The sequence below is a fragment of the Phalaenopsis equestris genome, unplaced genomic scaffold (assembly GCF_001263595.1).
Source record: "Phalaenopsis equestris unplaced genomic scaffold, ASM126359v1 Scaffold000418, whole genome shotgun sequence".
Lineage (NCBI taxonomy): Eukaryota > Viridiplantae > Streptophyta > Magnoliopsida > Asparagales > Orchidaceae > Phalaenopsis > Phalaenopsis equestris.
In genome coordinates this window covers 51,668-69,851 of record NW_018164859.1, presented here as the reverse complement: position 1 = coordinate 69,851, position 18,184 = coordinate 51,668, and the positions used below count along the sequence as shown (strand labels likewise).

The 18,184-nt window shown below is 35.5% G+C and overlaps 1 protein-coding gene across 4 annotated transcripts in view; it reads right to left on the bottom strand.

Moving 5' to 3' along the window:
• Positions 1-18,184, bottom strand: part of LOC110027175 (extra-large guanine nucleotide-binding protein 1) — a 49,042-nt gene that overhangs the window by 2,464 nt on the left and 28,394 nt on the right. For 2 of the 4 annotated variants that reach the window (XM_020728490.1, XM_020728493.1), the window contains exons 7-8: positions 12,843-13,000; positions 11,828-12,468 (exon numbers count right to left, since the gene is read on the bottom strand). In XM_020728490.1, the coding sequence (XP_020584149.1) occupies positions 11,874-12,468; positions 12,843-13,000 (753 nt within the window). In that variant the 3' untranslated portion in view covers positions 11,828-11,873. Of the gene's footprint in view, positions 1-150; positions 258-11,730; positions 12,469-12,842; positions 13,001-18,184 lie in introns of those variants that run through there. The other 2 variants (XM_020728491.1, XM_020728489.1) reach the window with 2 other exon arrangements.

The window sequence follows — 18,184 nt, the reverse complement described above, 5'->3', positions numbered from 1 at the left end:
GAGTGTATTTATTACTTTTAATCACTCAACCCACCATTTATCTGGAGCATTGATTGTTTGCTTAACGGGATCCCAACCCAACCTGGTGGTTTCACGTTTGAGCTCCATAAAAATTTTCCACTCCTTTAATTGATCTCATTTATTTTTCAATTTGAGCCTGTTGTAATCCCTTCCTGTCAATTTTTTGAACATTTTTGCAATATTTTGCCAATCTTCCTTGTTGAAATATGTGGTTGGCCTACTTCCGATTTCAATTTCTGTAATACAGAGATTGCAAAAAATATTTGTAACTTCCTTATCCCACATAGCTGACGGACCACTTTCATTCGTCTTAGCCATGTTGGAACTATATAAATAATTTATTGTTAAACAGAGCAACTAAACGTATAACATCGTGCTAAACCATTGTATAATAAAAACAAATAAGACCAAAAATCAAATTGCTATCGTGCTAATATAATAAAAACAAATAAGACCAAAAATCAAATTGCCTGATGGCTGAATTTAAGGGAAATTTGCCTAAATGCCTTATTTATTCAGAAACACTCATATATGTATAAGAAAGTCTCATATATGCATATATCCATAAGCAAGCCAAGCGGTGAACTGACATTGGAGCTTGAAGGCATATCTACTAAACACATGTAGCTTGAAGGTATATCTACTTAGCATGATGATATTCCAAGCACCGACAACATTGAAAAGTGATTGCAAAGCTTTTGCAACAACATTCTAGTTTCTACAATGAGAAACATATAAACGATATTTATCATAAGTAAGAAGCCTTTTGTGATTTTCCCCGATGATGCCATTTGATGACTTCCAAAATAGTCAAGACACCTTATATTTCAACATGAAACAGGCTCAAGAAACCATGTTGTAAGTAAAGTGCCATGATATACATAACCACTGAGCAATGTAAGAAAATATACGTATGAGATTAAACATAAAAGTTTTACTAAATTTATGTTTCCCTTCCCTCCTAGGCATTTCCAAATCATAGCATAAGACGGATCATAAGGGGCATTTTGATGCTTCCCCATCCTTCACTTGTATCATAAAAGATGAAATGCTGACATGTTCCTAACTTAGGTTTTTAATTACTTCTTATTGAAAAGATAATTTGAGAAGCAAAGCTTGTACTGATGTAAGAATGACCAAAAACACCATCTTTTCTCATGGAAAGCTGATATGAGGATAAAACAGAACAATATAAATCTTGCTTCGGTTAGTCCCTAGCAAAAAACATATAGCTTCTCCTCTTTTTGCTCAAACTCAACTTTAACGCACTTCAAATATCACAGGAAAATAATAACTTCAATTTGAAAAATTCTCAAATCAGGATGATCTTCAAATGTTGGATTCTCACTGTTTGCCATCAAAGTCGTTGCACCAGCTCTTCATCATTGCCTTAAATGAACTATGTTTATGAGTAATAAATAGGGCAACACATTGCATCAGCCAAAAACATAGTTGCTCAAGTGATATTCCAATGAGAAGAAAGCAAAACAAGATGTCAACTAAAAAGATACCAGAGCCAGTTGCTATTAAGGAGTGACTCCATGAAGCATTATATGTTCCAACTCCCCAATTCTATAACCATTCTCATTCTTGACATTAAACTCATTCTTTTTCAAATTTCTAGGTATGCTAAAAAATAAATTCCATCAGAGCAAAATTCTCAATTGGGGACAATTCCATGTGACACGGATTAGAAAGATTACGCACATAGCCAGGCAAGAAATCATCAGAGCAAGATCCCCAAAACACCTTATTATAGATTATGAACCTCAAATGAAAGACTGCAAATAGCTCTTGCCATCTTAGTGAGATTTACAGTAAGATTCAAATATCGAAGATTTTTCAAGTTTCCAATAGCCTCAGATATCTTTTTTCTGGCGTGGGGAGCACATGAACAAAAGCAAAAGCTTACTCATATTTGATTTGACCAATTTCCTCATTAGCGGAGATCAAAGGCAATGATATTTTTTCCAGTATTTGACTGTACAAATATTAAATAAGAAAGCTAATATACGCAAATTAGCAACTCAAGAGATAATAACTTCAAATTCTCTATTCATTCAGATCCAATCCATAACGAAACAAATCCACTAAAATAGCACAAGTAATACATGTTAAAAGCAAAGGCAATTTATTCCTCGTTCAACAGTAATGTACTAAAAAATAAGTCAGGAAGAGGACAAAGTAAATATTGATATTTTTTCTTTATTTATAAGAGCCCTAACTCAATCCAGACCATCATGGATAAGCTTACAAAAGTTTAGAATATTACTTATCCAATAAAACTAATTTCCATGCAATAAAAGAGCAAGGCAACCAACGCCTATAAGCTTACAAAAGTTTACCATATTACTTATCCAATAAAACTAATTTCCATGCAATAAAAGAGCAAGGCAACCAACGCCTGTCTCCCCTCAACATTGCATTGTTGAAACACCATGCCCTGTTGAACCCTTTTTTTTAGTAATTTTGTATGTATAAACACATTCCCAAATACTTGTGCATTTATAAACACACAAGTAAATGAAAAACTTTTTATAAATAATTTGAGCACTTCTCAATATCTCAAGCATTATTGCAATTCTATAAAATTTCATGCTTTAAAACTCACAAGATCTATTCTGGCACCGAACCTGAAATCCAACCGTATTACTAACCCCCATTGTTCTTATCTCATAAATCAAATTAGCCATCTTTGAAAATAGAACTCTCATTCATGCAAGAAAGAATGAATAATTTTGATAAATATTTCCAGTAGCTTGTTATTCTGGATCACTACAGTCGTTTGAAGCTATTAGTATGAGCGTACTCTTATTTCCTCTTGAACTGTCTCTCTAATTCCCAAAATGAAATGGTATGTCTGTAAATGCCACTAAAATAATATCTATCTTCTCTAATTCCTGAATGACATCAGTTAGATCAAACACATTGAATCTAAACTCGCACAAAAATATAACAAGGGAGGGTAATTGCTTAGCAGAAGTTATACCTCATATGTGAGGGTAATTCCAACATTCCCAAGCAGAAACATGAAGATTAATGTGAGGGTCGAATACATACTCATATGAGGCGAAAGTGGAGAAGGAAGATTGGGTATGGCAAGAGTGTGAGGTCGAAAATATACCTCATATGTGTCAATCTCCGATACAGTGATAAAGCAGAGGAGAGATCGGAAGGGCGAGGGCAAGAGAGAGTCGAGAAGGGAACCTCCATAATTCTTACCTTAAACGCGATAAGCAAACGCAGGACGCAGCCTGGATCTCGCTTTGCCGCTATTGAAGAAATACTTGATTTGCTTTTCGGAGCAGCACCAAAATGCCGCCCAAACGTGCTTTTCAAACAGAGCAATGATGTTTGCAAAACGCCACCGCACCCATTAAACTGCCCCAAACGGGGCCTAAGAGGCTAGGATACTACAAGCCCACAATTATGAACGACTGCATGAAGTTCACCAGGAGTTGCATCAGTGCCAAGTGCACAAAATGGTTCTACATCAACCTTCAAATGTGCTGCATCATACCATTACGTCGTGGCCAGTTGAGTGTTGGGGCACAGATATTGTAGGTTAGATAGAACTCCCGTCTTCCAAGGGACATCGATTCATCCTCGCAGCTACCAATTAGTTTTCAAAGTGGGTAGAGGCAGTAGCTCTCAAAAAGTGAAGGCACATAATGTTTTGCAATTTTTCAAGAATCAAGTTGTCTACCATTTTTTAATACCATGCAGAATCATTTCAGATAACGGGTCTGCGTTGAAGAGCACAAGGATCAACATTTTTTTCATAAGACACACGCTAGATTGTCGTTACTCAACAATCTACTACCCGAGAGCAAATGGCTTGGTCGAGGCTTTTAATAAAATTCTCGTCCAAATCCTAAAGAAAGCTTTGGATGAAAACAAAAGGAATTGGCATAGACGCCAACCTATAGAATGACGTTCTGAACGCCTACTCAGTCTACGCCTTACGCTCTTGTGTATTGGTCCGAGGTCGTACTTCCTTTAGAAGTTTAACTTCCGTCTCTCAGAGTTTCCATCGCCAACATGATCAGTACTGAAGAAAATGCCAAATTATGATTGGAAGAGTTGAAAAGCTTAGAAGGAAAACGACTATCAACGCAATAGAATCTGGAGTTGTATCAAGCAAAGATGATCCAAGCCCACGACAAACTGGTCCGCTCAAGTACTTTCAAGGTTGGTGATTTAGTGCTTGTTCTTAGAAGACCTATTCTTGCACTCCACTAGATAGGAGGTAAATTCAAATCGACTTGGGAGGGATCATTCGTGGTTGAGAAAGCTTACTTTGGAGGTTTCTATCAACTTGTAAATTTCCACGAAGAACGACCTATGCTTCCTATTAATGGATGATACTTGAAGAAGTATTTGGCAACGTGATGTTTCGAAGAACAAACTTTAGTAATAGAGTTGTGATCCCAGAAGCACCAACGTAGTAATTGGATGCAATTGGGTCTGAGCCCCAAATTAATAAAAAAATTCCTAAAAGAAAAGAAACTTTTCAAATAATAAAATTCGGGCATTTAATATAAAAAAAGGAAAATCTCTTTCTTTTTCTTAATGAAAATAATAAACCTAACGCTTGTAAATAAAGAAAATTCACTAATAATTAAAACTTTATTGTTCTTGTTCTTGTGATTCAGCGCCCTGATTTCTTCCTTGTTCTCGCAGGAAGTTGTCAAACATGAAGTTGATCCTTAACTTTAAAGATGACATTAGTCTTGCACTGGATACAAAGAAAATTGAAGGAGCTGTGATCGAGTTCGACTTGAACTTTGCGCAAGCAGGGCTGGAATATCAAGGAGAAGCCTTGACTACCGTGAACTAGGAAGAGCTTCGTGACAGCAAGACAATGGTGAAATTCATGAACAAGGGCAAGTAGATTGCCACGAAGAAAAGGAAATTTGAAAGAACTCATGAAGCAGAGGCAAGTGACAGCCGAAACGCCGAGAGCATCAAAATGAAGTCCATGGTAATAACTACAGGAGGTGATTTTGTTAGCGTTGTGCCTGCAGACATCCAGATTGGAAGAAGAGCAACTCTCACCCCAACTGAAAGGAGAAATCGTAATCGTTGAATCCACAAGATGTTAACAAAATTGGTAAATGAGAAGAACAAGGAAGGGGTTGTTATGCCGCTTCGGTGAGGATGGGTGCAATAGCCACCGCGACGTAAATTGTTCTCAAGTTGAGGGAGCAACATGTCGATGTTGAGTCGTACATACCACAGTTTGTCACTAGACCCCGACAGTTGCAGATTCTCCCAAAGCTTGAATTGGAAAGAATTCAGAAAGTGCAGAAACAAGATTTTGAGTATTTTCAGAGGATACAAAGCAGATACATCAATATCTTAGAAGGCTTGAAGTTACAAGCAAATGTGTTCTCCGAGTACGAGCAAGAGCAGATCTTGGAGTGTGTATTTCACCTCAAGGACTTGGGCCGCGCGGGTCGTTTGAGGAAAAAAAACATATTCAGAGCCTCGAAAGTGGATGCAGGGCAAAGGAAGAATCACAATACATTGTGGTTGCTGCTACAATTTTGTTAAGTACAGTGAAGGGAACCTGCTGGGAATACTTTGTCACGATGAGGTCAATCTGATGTCGGGACTTATAAAGAGAATGATTAAGCAAATGATGGTCTAACACGTGTTGCCCGCTGACTGTGTGCTTAATAGCTACATCATCAACATATATGAAGAGGGCATCTGTATCCCTCCTCACATAGATCACTACGACTTTATAAGACCATTTTGTACTGTGTTGTTCATTAACCAGTGCAACATAATGTTCAGAACGGACCTCCGGATAGTTGGCCCAGGAGAATTCCGAGGGCGGTAGAAGTACCTTTACCGGTAGGTTCAGTCCTGGTGTTGAAGGCAAATGGTGCATATGTGGCCAAGCACTACATTCTGACAGTTCCTTACGAGGAATCTCAATCACCTTTCAAAGAATGAACTAAGAGAAGATGTCATTCATGTATGTGCCAGATCCAGACCTAGAGAGCCTACAACCTCTTAAGTTGTAAGCTATATAGAAATAGCTCACCTATATGAAATTCTACTTCTGACAGTGGCTTAGAATGTGATGTTATTACTTGTGTAGTTTGTTGGGTAAACATGGATGAAGAAAAATGGTGGAAATTTTTTAGAAAGGATACGCAGATTTAGAGTGATATCCACTTGAAGTTACAATGTTTGAGTATGCTTGTGTGATGGAAATAAGAAAGTTGTCCTTTTTTTTTTCTAAGTTTTTTTCTTAAAGTTTTTTTTTTGAGTTTTTTTTTTTTTAATTTTTTTTTTTGAGTTTTTAGAATATGTTGTACCGGTTGGGCTGGGTGCCTACTTTTGGACCCATTTATACAACATATATGTATTCTTTTCTCTTTAATATATTAGCCCTTGGGCTTTCTTTATATATATATATATTTCTCATCACAACTTTCTAATAATTTTTTTCAACAATAGTTTTATAACTAATTTTACAAAAAAGATGCAGCCACCCAAAATACGCCCCTTAATTAAGGTTCAAATGATTAATGAGCGGCCACAATGAGAACATGTTAGCTAAGAACCAACAATAAGGGGTCTATCTAAGAAGAGCACAGTAGATTGAGGAGGTTCAATAAGCCAAAGAAAGTTGAAGAACCTTAGAAAATTTAATTTTATCTTATGATATAAATTAATCCGTGAAAACATTTCTAAAAAATTGTAATAGTTTAAACTATTAAATTTAAATTTTCAAATCCTTAAAAGTTTTGGAATTTGAATTTTCAATTATCATAGGAGAATGATATATAATCAAAAGAAATTTATTATTTACTATAAAATTTATTAAAGTAATCAAATCTCATAAATAATAATAATAATAATAATAATAATAAAATTATAAAATTATCTTCAACGCTCATAAATACTTTAAAATTTTGCCAAATTTTAAAGCCATAAAAACCAATAATTTCTTCATATTAAAACCTAAACTTAGTATTAGGGTTTTCCAATGGTCTATTTTATGTTGGTCGACCCTATTAATGATCACAACCTTAATTCTTCTTATTAGTTTCAACCAAGGCATATGTCTCATACCTATTCCCCTTCAGAAAATTACCAAACATGACAAGCCCCATTACAAAACCTAACCACATACCTCACTAGACACCCGTTAGTTTTCTCGGACGAACTCATGAGCAGGGTTCCATATGAATTCGAGTGGACATGTTTGATGTGGCTATTTTTCAAAAGTAAGGCGAATTTGAATGCCCACCATTAAGAGAGGCATCTCAAGGATGAGATTCCATCTATTTACATGTAGAACAAATAGGCCTCTATTGAACGTGAGAGCTACTCAATCCACACTAATAAAGCCCAAACAATTCTTCCTTCAGGCCTTAGAGATCTATCAAACAAGTCGTCCACAACATACATCTAACTCAACTGACCAGGAGACCTGGCAACCCATTGACAAACCAACTACATTACTTGAGTCCATGTCGGTATAAAGTTTATATTGCACCTGTAGTTATTTGTATTTTTAATAAATGTGTTGCTTCAATATCATGCTTAAGAATGAAATACCCAACCTATACATGTGTCCAAAACTTTGCCCTTTCTTCTCCTTTTCTATAATTATGTTCCCTTGAACCTCTTCTAATGGAAAGTTCCCCCTGCATTGCATCTCTTTTTAACTCTTCACCCATCCTTCGAGTCAATAAATTTGAAGTGTTATAGGCAAATTGGGTTCTAGCAATACAAACAAACAAAATGAAACAAGATTCATGTATTAATTTAGCAAATCGCCCAAAAAAAAAATTTACTAAAATTTAATTGCTCGAAAAATGCATTAAATGGTATCAATTAATGAACTGAAAAGAAGTTATTCAAAGACAAAATCAATCTTTCTGAATGCCAAAACATAAATAAAAAAGAGGGGGAATACACCTCTTAGTTAACGGTAAACCTCCCAACCAAAAAAAAAAAAATAATAAGATTTACTTTGAGTGTGACCAAATGGCATATTTCCAAAACAAAAATATAATACACATATCCTGCTTTTGTTGAATTACCAAACCAAAATCAACCCATTTTAATTTTTTAATAATATGTTGAGTGTAGTGGACTTGCACCGCTCCCATTTGAGTAAAAGGCAACGACTTCAAAACATTTGGGGAGAGTGCATCAATTAACTAACACATAAGATTAACATATAACCCAATCACTGCATTTATTAGCTAAGACAACCTTGCCCTTCACAACAACCTTACCCTCAAGGTCGAGCAAACCAAGAAGAAAATGATGAAACTGCAAAATTGGAGCCAACAAAAGTGGAGGACAACATTTAGATAAAAAAAAAGCAAATTTGGACGATCGCTGAGGCTTAGTACTTGGCACAGGGTTTCGAGGCAAATCTAGGGCCCGTTTTGGGCGGATTTTTTCTCGCAACGCGGCATCCCCCTTGTTTGATCGCGGCGGCCCCGACGAGCAGCAGAACGTGGGCAGTCAAATCCCTCCCATGGTTCGCTTTTACTACAAGGTTTTTCTTTTTACTTTTACATGTTTGCCCTTCTCCCGACCTTATTCACTCCGCCTTCACATTTTTTGTTCATTCACCATTTTCTGCAAAATTTTGCACTCTGATCCTAATCCTCCATTGATAATAGCGAGCTTGTCTGAGTCGTACTCAATGAACGCTTCCCTTAATTTGTCATTCATCTTGCATTTTTCTTCTCATTAAACCATGAATTTCTGCTTCTGAAGTGTCAAAATTATGGTTGTGATAGTTCTGTTATAAACAATATTACTAAACATGGGCAAGATGGTCATTTGTCCAGAAACAACTACCACACAACTATTTTCAATCAGCTGAAACAAACAGTTAATCAACATCCCAACAGCAGCTTCCTCGGGCAGTGTTGCTGCAACTGAAAAGTTGAGAAACTGCAACTGCCCTAAACAGACCCTTTAAGAGTAGACAAATGAGAGGTAGATCTGGCGGGCGGGATGAGAAGATGACGGTGATTCACGACTAGGAAAGAATAACTGAAGACTCCTTGCTAGACTTCAATAGCGAATGAACGCAGGATACATGAACACGAATAGATTTGTTACACTGGTTTGGGCATCTGAGCAATATAAATAGACCTACGAGATTGGAGATATGAGATAGAGAGTAAGACCTTTAAAATCTACTTGAACTTGACTATCATTGTCAATAAAGATTTGGAATACACCACCAGCAGGACAGCGAAGTCGATGAGGGCAACATTATTAGCAACAAAACTAGCATAAATAAGACCTATTCAACAGAGATATATATACACACATGGCGTCGTCTTCCTCGCTCGGCTCTGCTAGGGTTTCGCCCGATGGCGAACCCTAGCAACAGTTACGGCTTCGTTCCTCTCAGGCGTCTTCGCGCTCGATTCCGTTCGTCTCCCTTGCTTCTTCTCCGGCTCTGAGACGAGGCACATCTCATCGCTCGAGATTTTCAGGCTCTACGGTCGGCGTGTTCTGCGGCTCCATCTCGCGGGTACAGCTTGTGATTTTTGCATTCTCTGCGCTCATCCCATCTCACAACGTCCTCACTTTTTACATGATTTTTTCCCTCGTCAGCTTTCTTCTCTGAACGCGACACCTATCTTTGAGGATGGCTTCGAACAAATCATATGCAGCCCTTGTCGGTGTCCACGCCTCAAGCACACACATCAAAATCGTCATCTTTCTCTCATTTGTTTGAGTGGGTGGAGGACATCAAGAAACCTGGTAGGAAGAATGGGAAGTACGTCATCTATTTTACAGAAGCTGAATGTACTCAACATTCATCCTCCTGTCGTCTGGATTTGGTTGCGAAATTTTTATAAGGTCATCCCAAAATGGAGCTCATTCGCAAATAATTTGAACTTATGCATCTTGTTGGAGAATGAAAGTTGAACTGTTAGATGGGAGACACATTCTTATTCAAATTAGTAATGAAGAAGATTACATGCGCTTATTTGCTAGAAGAATAATATGGATTGATAACAGAGCAATGAAGATTCTGAAATGGTCTGTAAATTTTGACCCACAGAAAAAACCGTCAATCATTTCGGTTTAGATTCGTCTCCCTGATCTGAAATTTCATTATTTTTCTCAAAAAGTATTGTATTATATTGTCTCAACTTATGGGAAACCACTCAAGACGGACATTCCTACTTTTAATCTGTCACGTCCTTCTGAAGTCAGAGTACTTGTTGAAAGAGACATCACTTCACTCGCTTCTGAGGAAATCTGATTGGACACACAACACCATAGATACTGGCAGAAGGTAGAGATTGAACATTTTCCGTTATATTGTTCGAACTGTCGTATGTTCAGACACTCCAGTTCTCATTGTCACCATCTACACCCCAACTCAGACCAAAAAAGCAAACTGCTCCGCTAGAAGCTGTGATTCTATCTCCTCCTGATCAGCTCTCAGTTTTTGACACTATTGATCAACAGAATGATACCTCGGACGACGTGACTATCCCCGAGAGGCAATATGACAACTATTCAGACTCTAGTTGTAGCTCCCCCATCTTTAGAACCTCCTATCGTGGGGGAGAGAAAGTCTTCAGACCCCGTCTGCCCTAGAGCCTATCACTGATAATACAGGTGGAAATGTTTCTACTGCTTCACTACCACATCATCAGGTCCAAAAATATATTAATATTAGTCAGGCTCATGGGAATCAAGATGTGCAACGACCTACACCTGTCCAACCACCTTTCGAATCTACTGATCAGATGAGTCAATCATCGGATGAGGAATGATAGGTCTACACATCTAGGAGGAAGAAGAAGAATGAAGACATTTAAGCTCGAAAATCTAATGGATGATACTTTGGTTACTACGGGCAATGATAATCACATTGCCAATTTGTTAGCCGGCTCACTTCCGAGAACTAGAGGCTGGCGGACTACAACGTGACGACCCTAGATGAGACGACCCTAGCCCTTTTGTGCCCTTTTATAGCTTTTTGGTTTTTTACATTTATGTATCTTTGTTTTATCTGAATTTTGTGTTTTATCTGAATTTTGTGTGTGTTGTATTGTATGAGTTAGACTTTCTTTTAGATCATCTCATATAACATTTCAGTATCTTTTCCGTATTAATATATTTGCCCTCGGGCTTTTTCTATAAAAAAAAAAGACCTATTCAACAGATCAAACAAATTACATGCATGTAAATAATTTTGATAGAAGATCCTTTAATGACATAAAACCAAAGAATGAATACAGAACACATATTACAAAAGATTAATCTGCAAAGCAACGTTAGCTGCAAAAGTTTTCTGATTGAAATTCTACGATTACGAATTGGACAAACTTTGGACTAGCTGCAGATAGGGAAACAAACATTTTTTTTAGAAAGAGGTGCCCAAGCGAGTGTTGAGGGCTAGCACTTTTTCCATCTATCCCTTTGCATACTTTAATCTAATGCATGTCCACCAAAAACGGGCCGCGTACTTCTTACATCATAAACAAAAGAACTCTGAATACTGAAAAGAATGCAATATTTCACAATTACACTAGTAGATTTAGCATATTCCAACGCTGAGGAAAAACATCGTTGAAAGGATAGGCTAAGACAACAGAGGCAATGAAACCCCTTCAAGAGAAGAAGATTCTTCTGAAAGAGAGCCATTTCTAAAAATAAGAGCTACTTGACTGCCTAATCCTGGCCTCATTTTCAATCTACATCATTCACGTCACTGTGAATCACATTTATACACATAGAACAAGAACATATGAAAATTTAAAAAATAAAATACAAATAAAAATACCTCGATGAGGTGCCTATCTACAGATCCTTCCATTACCCCCAAAAGATCAGTGAGAATAGGAGCTTGGATCAGAGCTATACATATCAGTGGTGCATGTGTCCTCATTGGGAGCTGGTATCTCTTCTTTCCATTTCAGAATTTCTCTTGCATACCTAATAGCAGCATCCACAGAATCAGAGTCCAAACCATTTGAGAGGGTCACATAAAGCTTCCTTCTTGTGAGGGAATAGAAGAGCCTCTTGAACTTCACAGCTACATAGTGGAAGGCAGTTTGAGCTAATGTGGCACAATTATTGGCATTGCGACTTCTCTTGTTGGGATAGCGGCTAATCACTGGGTCAAAGTCATCAAACCAATCACAGGTGGTCAGTAGGGTATTTTCGATCATCTGCTCTAGCAGATCAAATTTGTTCAGTACAAGAAGAAAGTCCATTTCATGAAAAGTTGGATGAGACAGAAAGCTCTCAAACAGCTTCTTGTCCTCCATCATCTTGTTTGTGATTTCACCACCTTCAGTTTCATATACTTCGCCATAGTCGCTCAGGGCAATGCAGAAGATTACAAGCTGTACATCCTCAAACATATCAAGCCACTTCAAGTTCGTTCCCAAGCCTTTACTATGAAGCCTCATAAGTTGAAACCTGTGAAAAAACGCTGCTCATATTCAGTGTTTCAAAAAAAACATCCTCACCTATAGTTCGTTAACAAAGCAAGTGTAAAAGCTGAAAAATAACAAACTCTTCTGTCAGCTGTTAAATTTTGACCAAGGAAGTCCATGCATGCCTGTTTAAATAAGGAATCTTATCTTTCATTCTAGAACTGAGAAAGCAGCTTTGTAAAATTCATAGTGCAAAAGGTTCTATCAAATTGGAATAGATGGTCAGCTAATCCATTCAAGCAATAGCAAAATAAATCCCAACTAAAGCAGCTCATGACAGTAATTCACATGATTGAAAGAAGCGTTATAGTTAAGACCATATTTGGCACACAAGCACTGAGCATACATAGTGCCTACCTTAATGGTGCATCCTGCTCAGTAAACTCACTTCCACCGGAGTCTGACTGGGGGTAAAAGAATTCCATACAAGCTAATCCATTTGTTGATGCCATTCCCTCCGCATAAAGAATCTCCAATTTAGAAGGCTCATAGTCAACTCTGGATATTTCAACCACCTGAAGAAGTGTTGGTTGATAACCAAATAAAGCACAAAATAAACAACAATCTTTCCCGGGGACAAAATTCAATATAAAAACGAAAAAAGATGCTGATTCAGTGAAAGATCGAAGCTGTCAATAAAGTTGAATCAAAATAGAAAATTATCTAATAATCAATTATGATTTTTTTAAAGGCACAAAATTAAAATCAATTTTAATTTATAGGTCACAGTCTAGTAATGACAAAAGAAGCCACTGTATTTCAAAATAAATAAAAAGTAAGCCGTAAAAATCAGATTCACCAATAAATATGAAGTGTATAGACAGTTTCACTGCCAAAACATATTTTAACTCCCAACAGCTCGCTCAGGCAAAAATGAAAAGTAAACGTTATGTAGACAATATTTGGCCTTGTTTGGTTATCTTCTCCTTATATAAAAATTTGTTTCAAAGATGGTTTTAAAAGAGAACAGTGTTTTAAAGTAAGGAGGAAAAAACAATTTGAGATAGCATATAAGTGGAGTTTCGTAGGAAACCATTTTATATTAGTATTAAAATCAAACGGATTTCTCTAAAACAGAAAGCAATATATAAGCTGTTTTAAATAAGGCCTTAAACCCAGAGGCTTGTGTTTCTCACACATGAAATGTCTGAGATGAGCCTACTTTAAAATCAATGGATGCGAGCATCTTTTGACCAATACTTAAATGTTATAGCACCAGAAAACTATATGATGTACTATTGATACCAACAATATATACAAACCCAAATATATTCCCCATTGGAAAAAAATAACAATAATAGTAATAATAATAACAACAACAACAATAACAATACTTAAATGCATTCATTATAAATGGAATGTCAAACTAGGTTCAATTACAAAAAAGTAGTACAAAAGAGTTAAGCTTTAGAATGATCATAAATGTGAATGCTTGAATGATGACAACCAAATGAAACCGAAGCAATCTTAGACCATATAATGGCATGAGTTTAAATTAAATTTGAGAAAACAATTTCATTTAATGATAAATAGACTGCAGATTGTCTATGATACGAACTCATCTAAACTGCCATGGTCAAAGCAAAAAAAAACCACCGTTACAATTAATTATCTACAGTTGAAATAGAAATAGAGAAAAGGGAAAGCAATCCTCTCTTAATTAACAAAAGCAGCACTTGTGCAAAAAAGCAAGGCTAGTACAAAAAGATGACTGCTCCAACATCATGATAACATAAACAAACCACAAAACTAATTATGTTGAAGCTACAGTAAGACGAAGAAATAAAACTTAATCCTTTTTAAATTATTTGTTGCTCAAGGCTTAAATAGAAATGAAACATAATATATAACCATAAATACTTAAACAATTAGCCATGCCCTTTAAGATTAAAGGCCATCAGGAGAAAACTAAAAATAAGTGTCATTAAGCTATATCACAATTGTCTTTTAAGGTAAACGCTATATCCTCTAATAAAATAAATACAATTTAATTATCTAATTTTGGGGTAATTAACTTCACAGATCTATCGGAGCTTTATCAGCAATAAGAGCTAAATGTAGAATCCCAGAAATCTGTGATCTACTACGATGGTTGTATAGAGTTTTAATGAGAAAAATGTAAGCTTCCAAAAAGTAGGAAAGTGCATTAGAAGATAAAAATTGAAGAGCTAATGTGCTGAGATATGGATTACTTCCACTCAAACTTTGATTCTCCTTCTGTGTTTAATTCTGAGGATTTTTCGCAGTAGACCTTCTAATTGATAATCCATAATTTGGAAAATAAATTAAATCTGGACAAGGAGAGTTTGCTAGAACACTTGTCAGAATCAGAAAGAAAACTGCCAAACAAGATTTTCACATCAGAAGGATGGGTGTTGCGTGTGTCGACTACATTAGCATCTGTGAGAATAGGGCCATGTGGGCTTGTGGAGAAAGAGTGGAGCAGGGTGGCATTAAGTGACGATAGACAATGGTAAGGTCAATAAACATGACTGATGGCCCCAACAATAGCCATCAATGGATGGAGTGATGGTGATGGGAGAAGCTAAAAAGGATCTATTGAGGGGAGAAGAGGTTGATTTAGTAAATAAGTTTTATATTTAAAAGATAAACTTGTATTTTGGTGTATTTACAATAGCAAAATGATTTGAAGTTTATCAATGGAGGCTAATTACAATCTTTGGATGCCATAACTTTTTGTAAAATCTAGGACATCTCACTTCAATATTAATCCATAATATTATATACATCATGAAGGATAATGCTGATATGATTACCTTAGGAGGGAGAAGTGAATTGCATGCCATGTTTTTAATGCATTGTATACGATAAAAGAAAGACATCTAGGGCTGATCTCCATTAAGAGTAGATGTGCTTTCATTTGATAAGTCAGCAAGTTTATAATATGTGATGAATCAATGTGGGCTCAGGAAATTCATGCCTAGCTCTCCCAATCTTTTATTATTTCGAGTCCAATTTCAAGAGGTAGACCTAATCGACACTATCCAAAAATTTCACCCTTAATTTGTGAAGTCTTTAAGATCTGATGTCCAGTTCACATAAATGCAAGCCCATATAATTTATTACCTCTAATGATTAAAGAACTTTTGATTAAGAGAAATCATTAAACGTGAAGTACTTAGCATATAGTAGCAATAACTTTGGTTTAAGATATAAAAAATTTCACTACCTTTAGTTTTAGAGCAGATGATGTGGGGAATGATAACTAAGATCTCATGATTCTATCACCCGCGTTATCATGTACTATAACCTTAGTCAAGAGAGATTATTGACTCAACCTAACTAAATGAACTTGTTAACAGCATGGGTAATATGTCTAAGAGGACATTATAAACTTGGGGTGAATGTTTGTCGACGAGAAAAATTTAAGGCGAAATTTAACTAATAGAGGACATTTTGTTTTAACGCGTGCACCTTATGATTCAAAACTCAATGAGGCTGAGCCCTTAATGAATATTTAAGATTTGGTTATAATGAAGGATAATAGTGCCATTTTATAACAATCACCTTGTCAGAGTCTTAGCCGCTCCTTTATTGTGGTATCATTTGATAGTGAAAACACAATGAGATGTCACATGCCCCATCATTACTAGCATGAGATCTTTTGAAAGTGACAATAGTGGTTACTTGACATGATATTTAGCTTTTTATGGGCTGAGATTATCTTAAATTTATCACACGTAGCAAACTATTGTGGATAATGGATGAATTTTATTCTTAACTTTAGATTGTGTGTGTGTGTGTGTGTGTGTGTGTGTGTGTGTGTCTATATATATGTGTGTATATATATGTGTGTGTGTGTGTATATATATATCTATATATATATATATGTATATGTATATGTATAGATATATATGTATATGTATGTAGGTGCGCGCAAGCGTGTATTGAATATATCTAAATTTAGGCCTCAAAATAATTTGTATAATACTGAGAGGTATTCAACGAAAGTCCCCTCCAATTAAAATTTATTATTAACATAGCCAACATTAAGGTAGATAAATGACTTGTTTTTTTTTTATTTCTTTAGACTTTATCAACTTTTTGCTCGCTTGTAAAGGAATAAATCAAAAAATTGTATGATGCTTTAATTCTCTTAAATGCTTATCATGCTTTAGATCTTATTGACTTTATTCCATGAATAAAGGATTAGGTGTGTAGATTTAGACTAGTTATATTTGGCAAACATGACTAGAATTTCTTTTCCTTTTCCTTATGTTTGAGAAAAGAACTAATGTTGTTATGTGTAAAAAGAGATAAAATGTCTTTTTTTATGACAAGAACATATAATGCGTGGTCAATCTAGCAACTATAGTTCTTATGATAAGAATCAAACTTCTCAAGTAAATCTTATGACTCTGCTCTATACACCGAATTGAACACCATAAAGGGTGCATAACTATTCATGAATTTAATTTTTAAAGGGGAAGTTCCCAAAGTTTCAAATATATGTATATTTTTTAGAGCAATTGCATGCCTTTCAATGAGAAGTTAAACTAGAGCTTTAGTCTAATTGATACCACAATGCATATAAGATTAAGTACAGTTGGAAAGAGAAACTTTTCCAGGAAGTTGACATAATTCTAGGATGAACCATTGAGAAACAACTAGCAGGCTTCTATAACTGTAATAAAATAGTATTATTTTGTGGTGAACCATCCTGTTGTAGAGCAGACCATCCTATCATAGAACACACACACACCCACACACACAAAATAATATGCACAAGCCATGGAGTGTTTTGAAAATAGTCTGTTAAGATTAAGATTTATCATCAATAAGGCTATGATTGAAATATGTAATTGGTGTTGCTCTGGAATTTGTTAATTCTACTCATCTACGTGCAGAGGATTGGATTCATAATTTGTATCATACTTTAATTCACTTTAATACTTACTATTTTCTAAACCTTGTCGGCGTTACTCAAGCATAGAAAATTAGGTCAACAAATTAGGACTTAAGGTATTATTTTATAAATATGATGATGAGAGTTTCCATTTTAAAATGGTTTTCATTGAGAACGACACTAATGACCTTATGCAAATGTAGTGATGCCTTTTTTTTTCATGAGATGAAAATCAAATTCCCAAACCAATTTTATCGACTCCAATCAAAATGAGGATAAGTATCAAACTCATTGAGTGGGAGATATGACTATCTTATAGGAAGAGTAGCCAACCTGATAGCATGCATGTTTATTGCTGAATATCATTTTGAAGGACCACATTTTTTAGAGCAAATGCATGTTGAAGTGTATTAATTTGAGTTTAATTTATCCTTTAGTCTATGCAGTATTATGTAAAATTAAGTTTTAAGTATTTAATATATTCATTGGAGCACATGAAAACATTTAGTTTCACAGATTTGAATAGAATTTAGAGAGCTTAAATGCTTTTAAAGAAACTTGTATAACTTTCAATAGATTGTATTGAAGTTGAAAATGCTCATGAAACATAAATGTATAACTTGAAATTATCGAAATTTATAAATAGGATGAATATTTTATCTTTAGGGTGCATGCAATATTTCATTTTTTAAATTTAGAAAGCTATTTTCTATCCTCTTACATGTATGTACAACGAATCTAATGAATTAAGTTGCAATCAAAATTCATGTTGTACATTCAAAATCAGATTTGCTTGTGTTTAGTCCACAACTTAATTAATTTTGAATGTTCA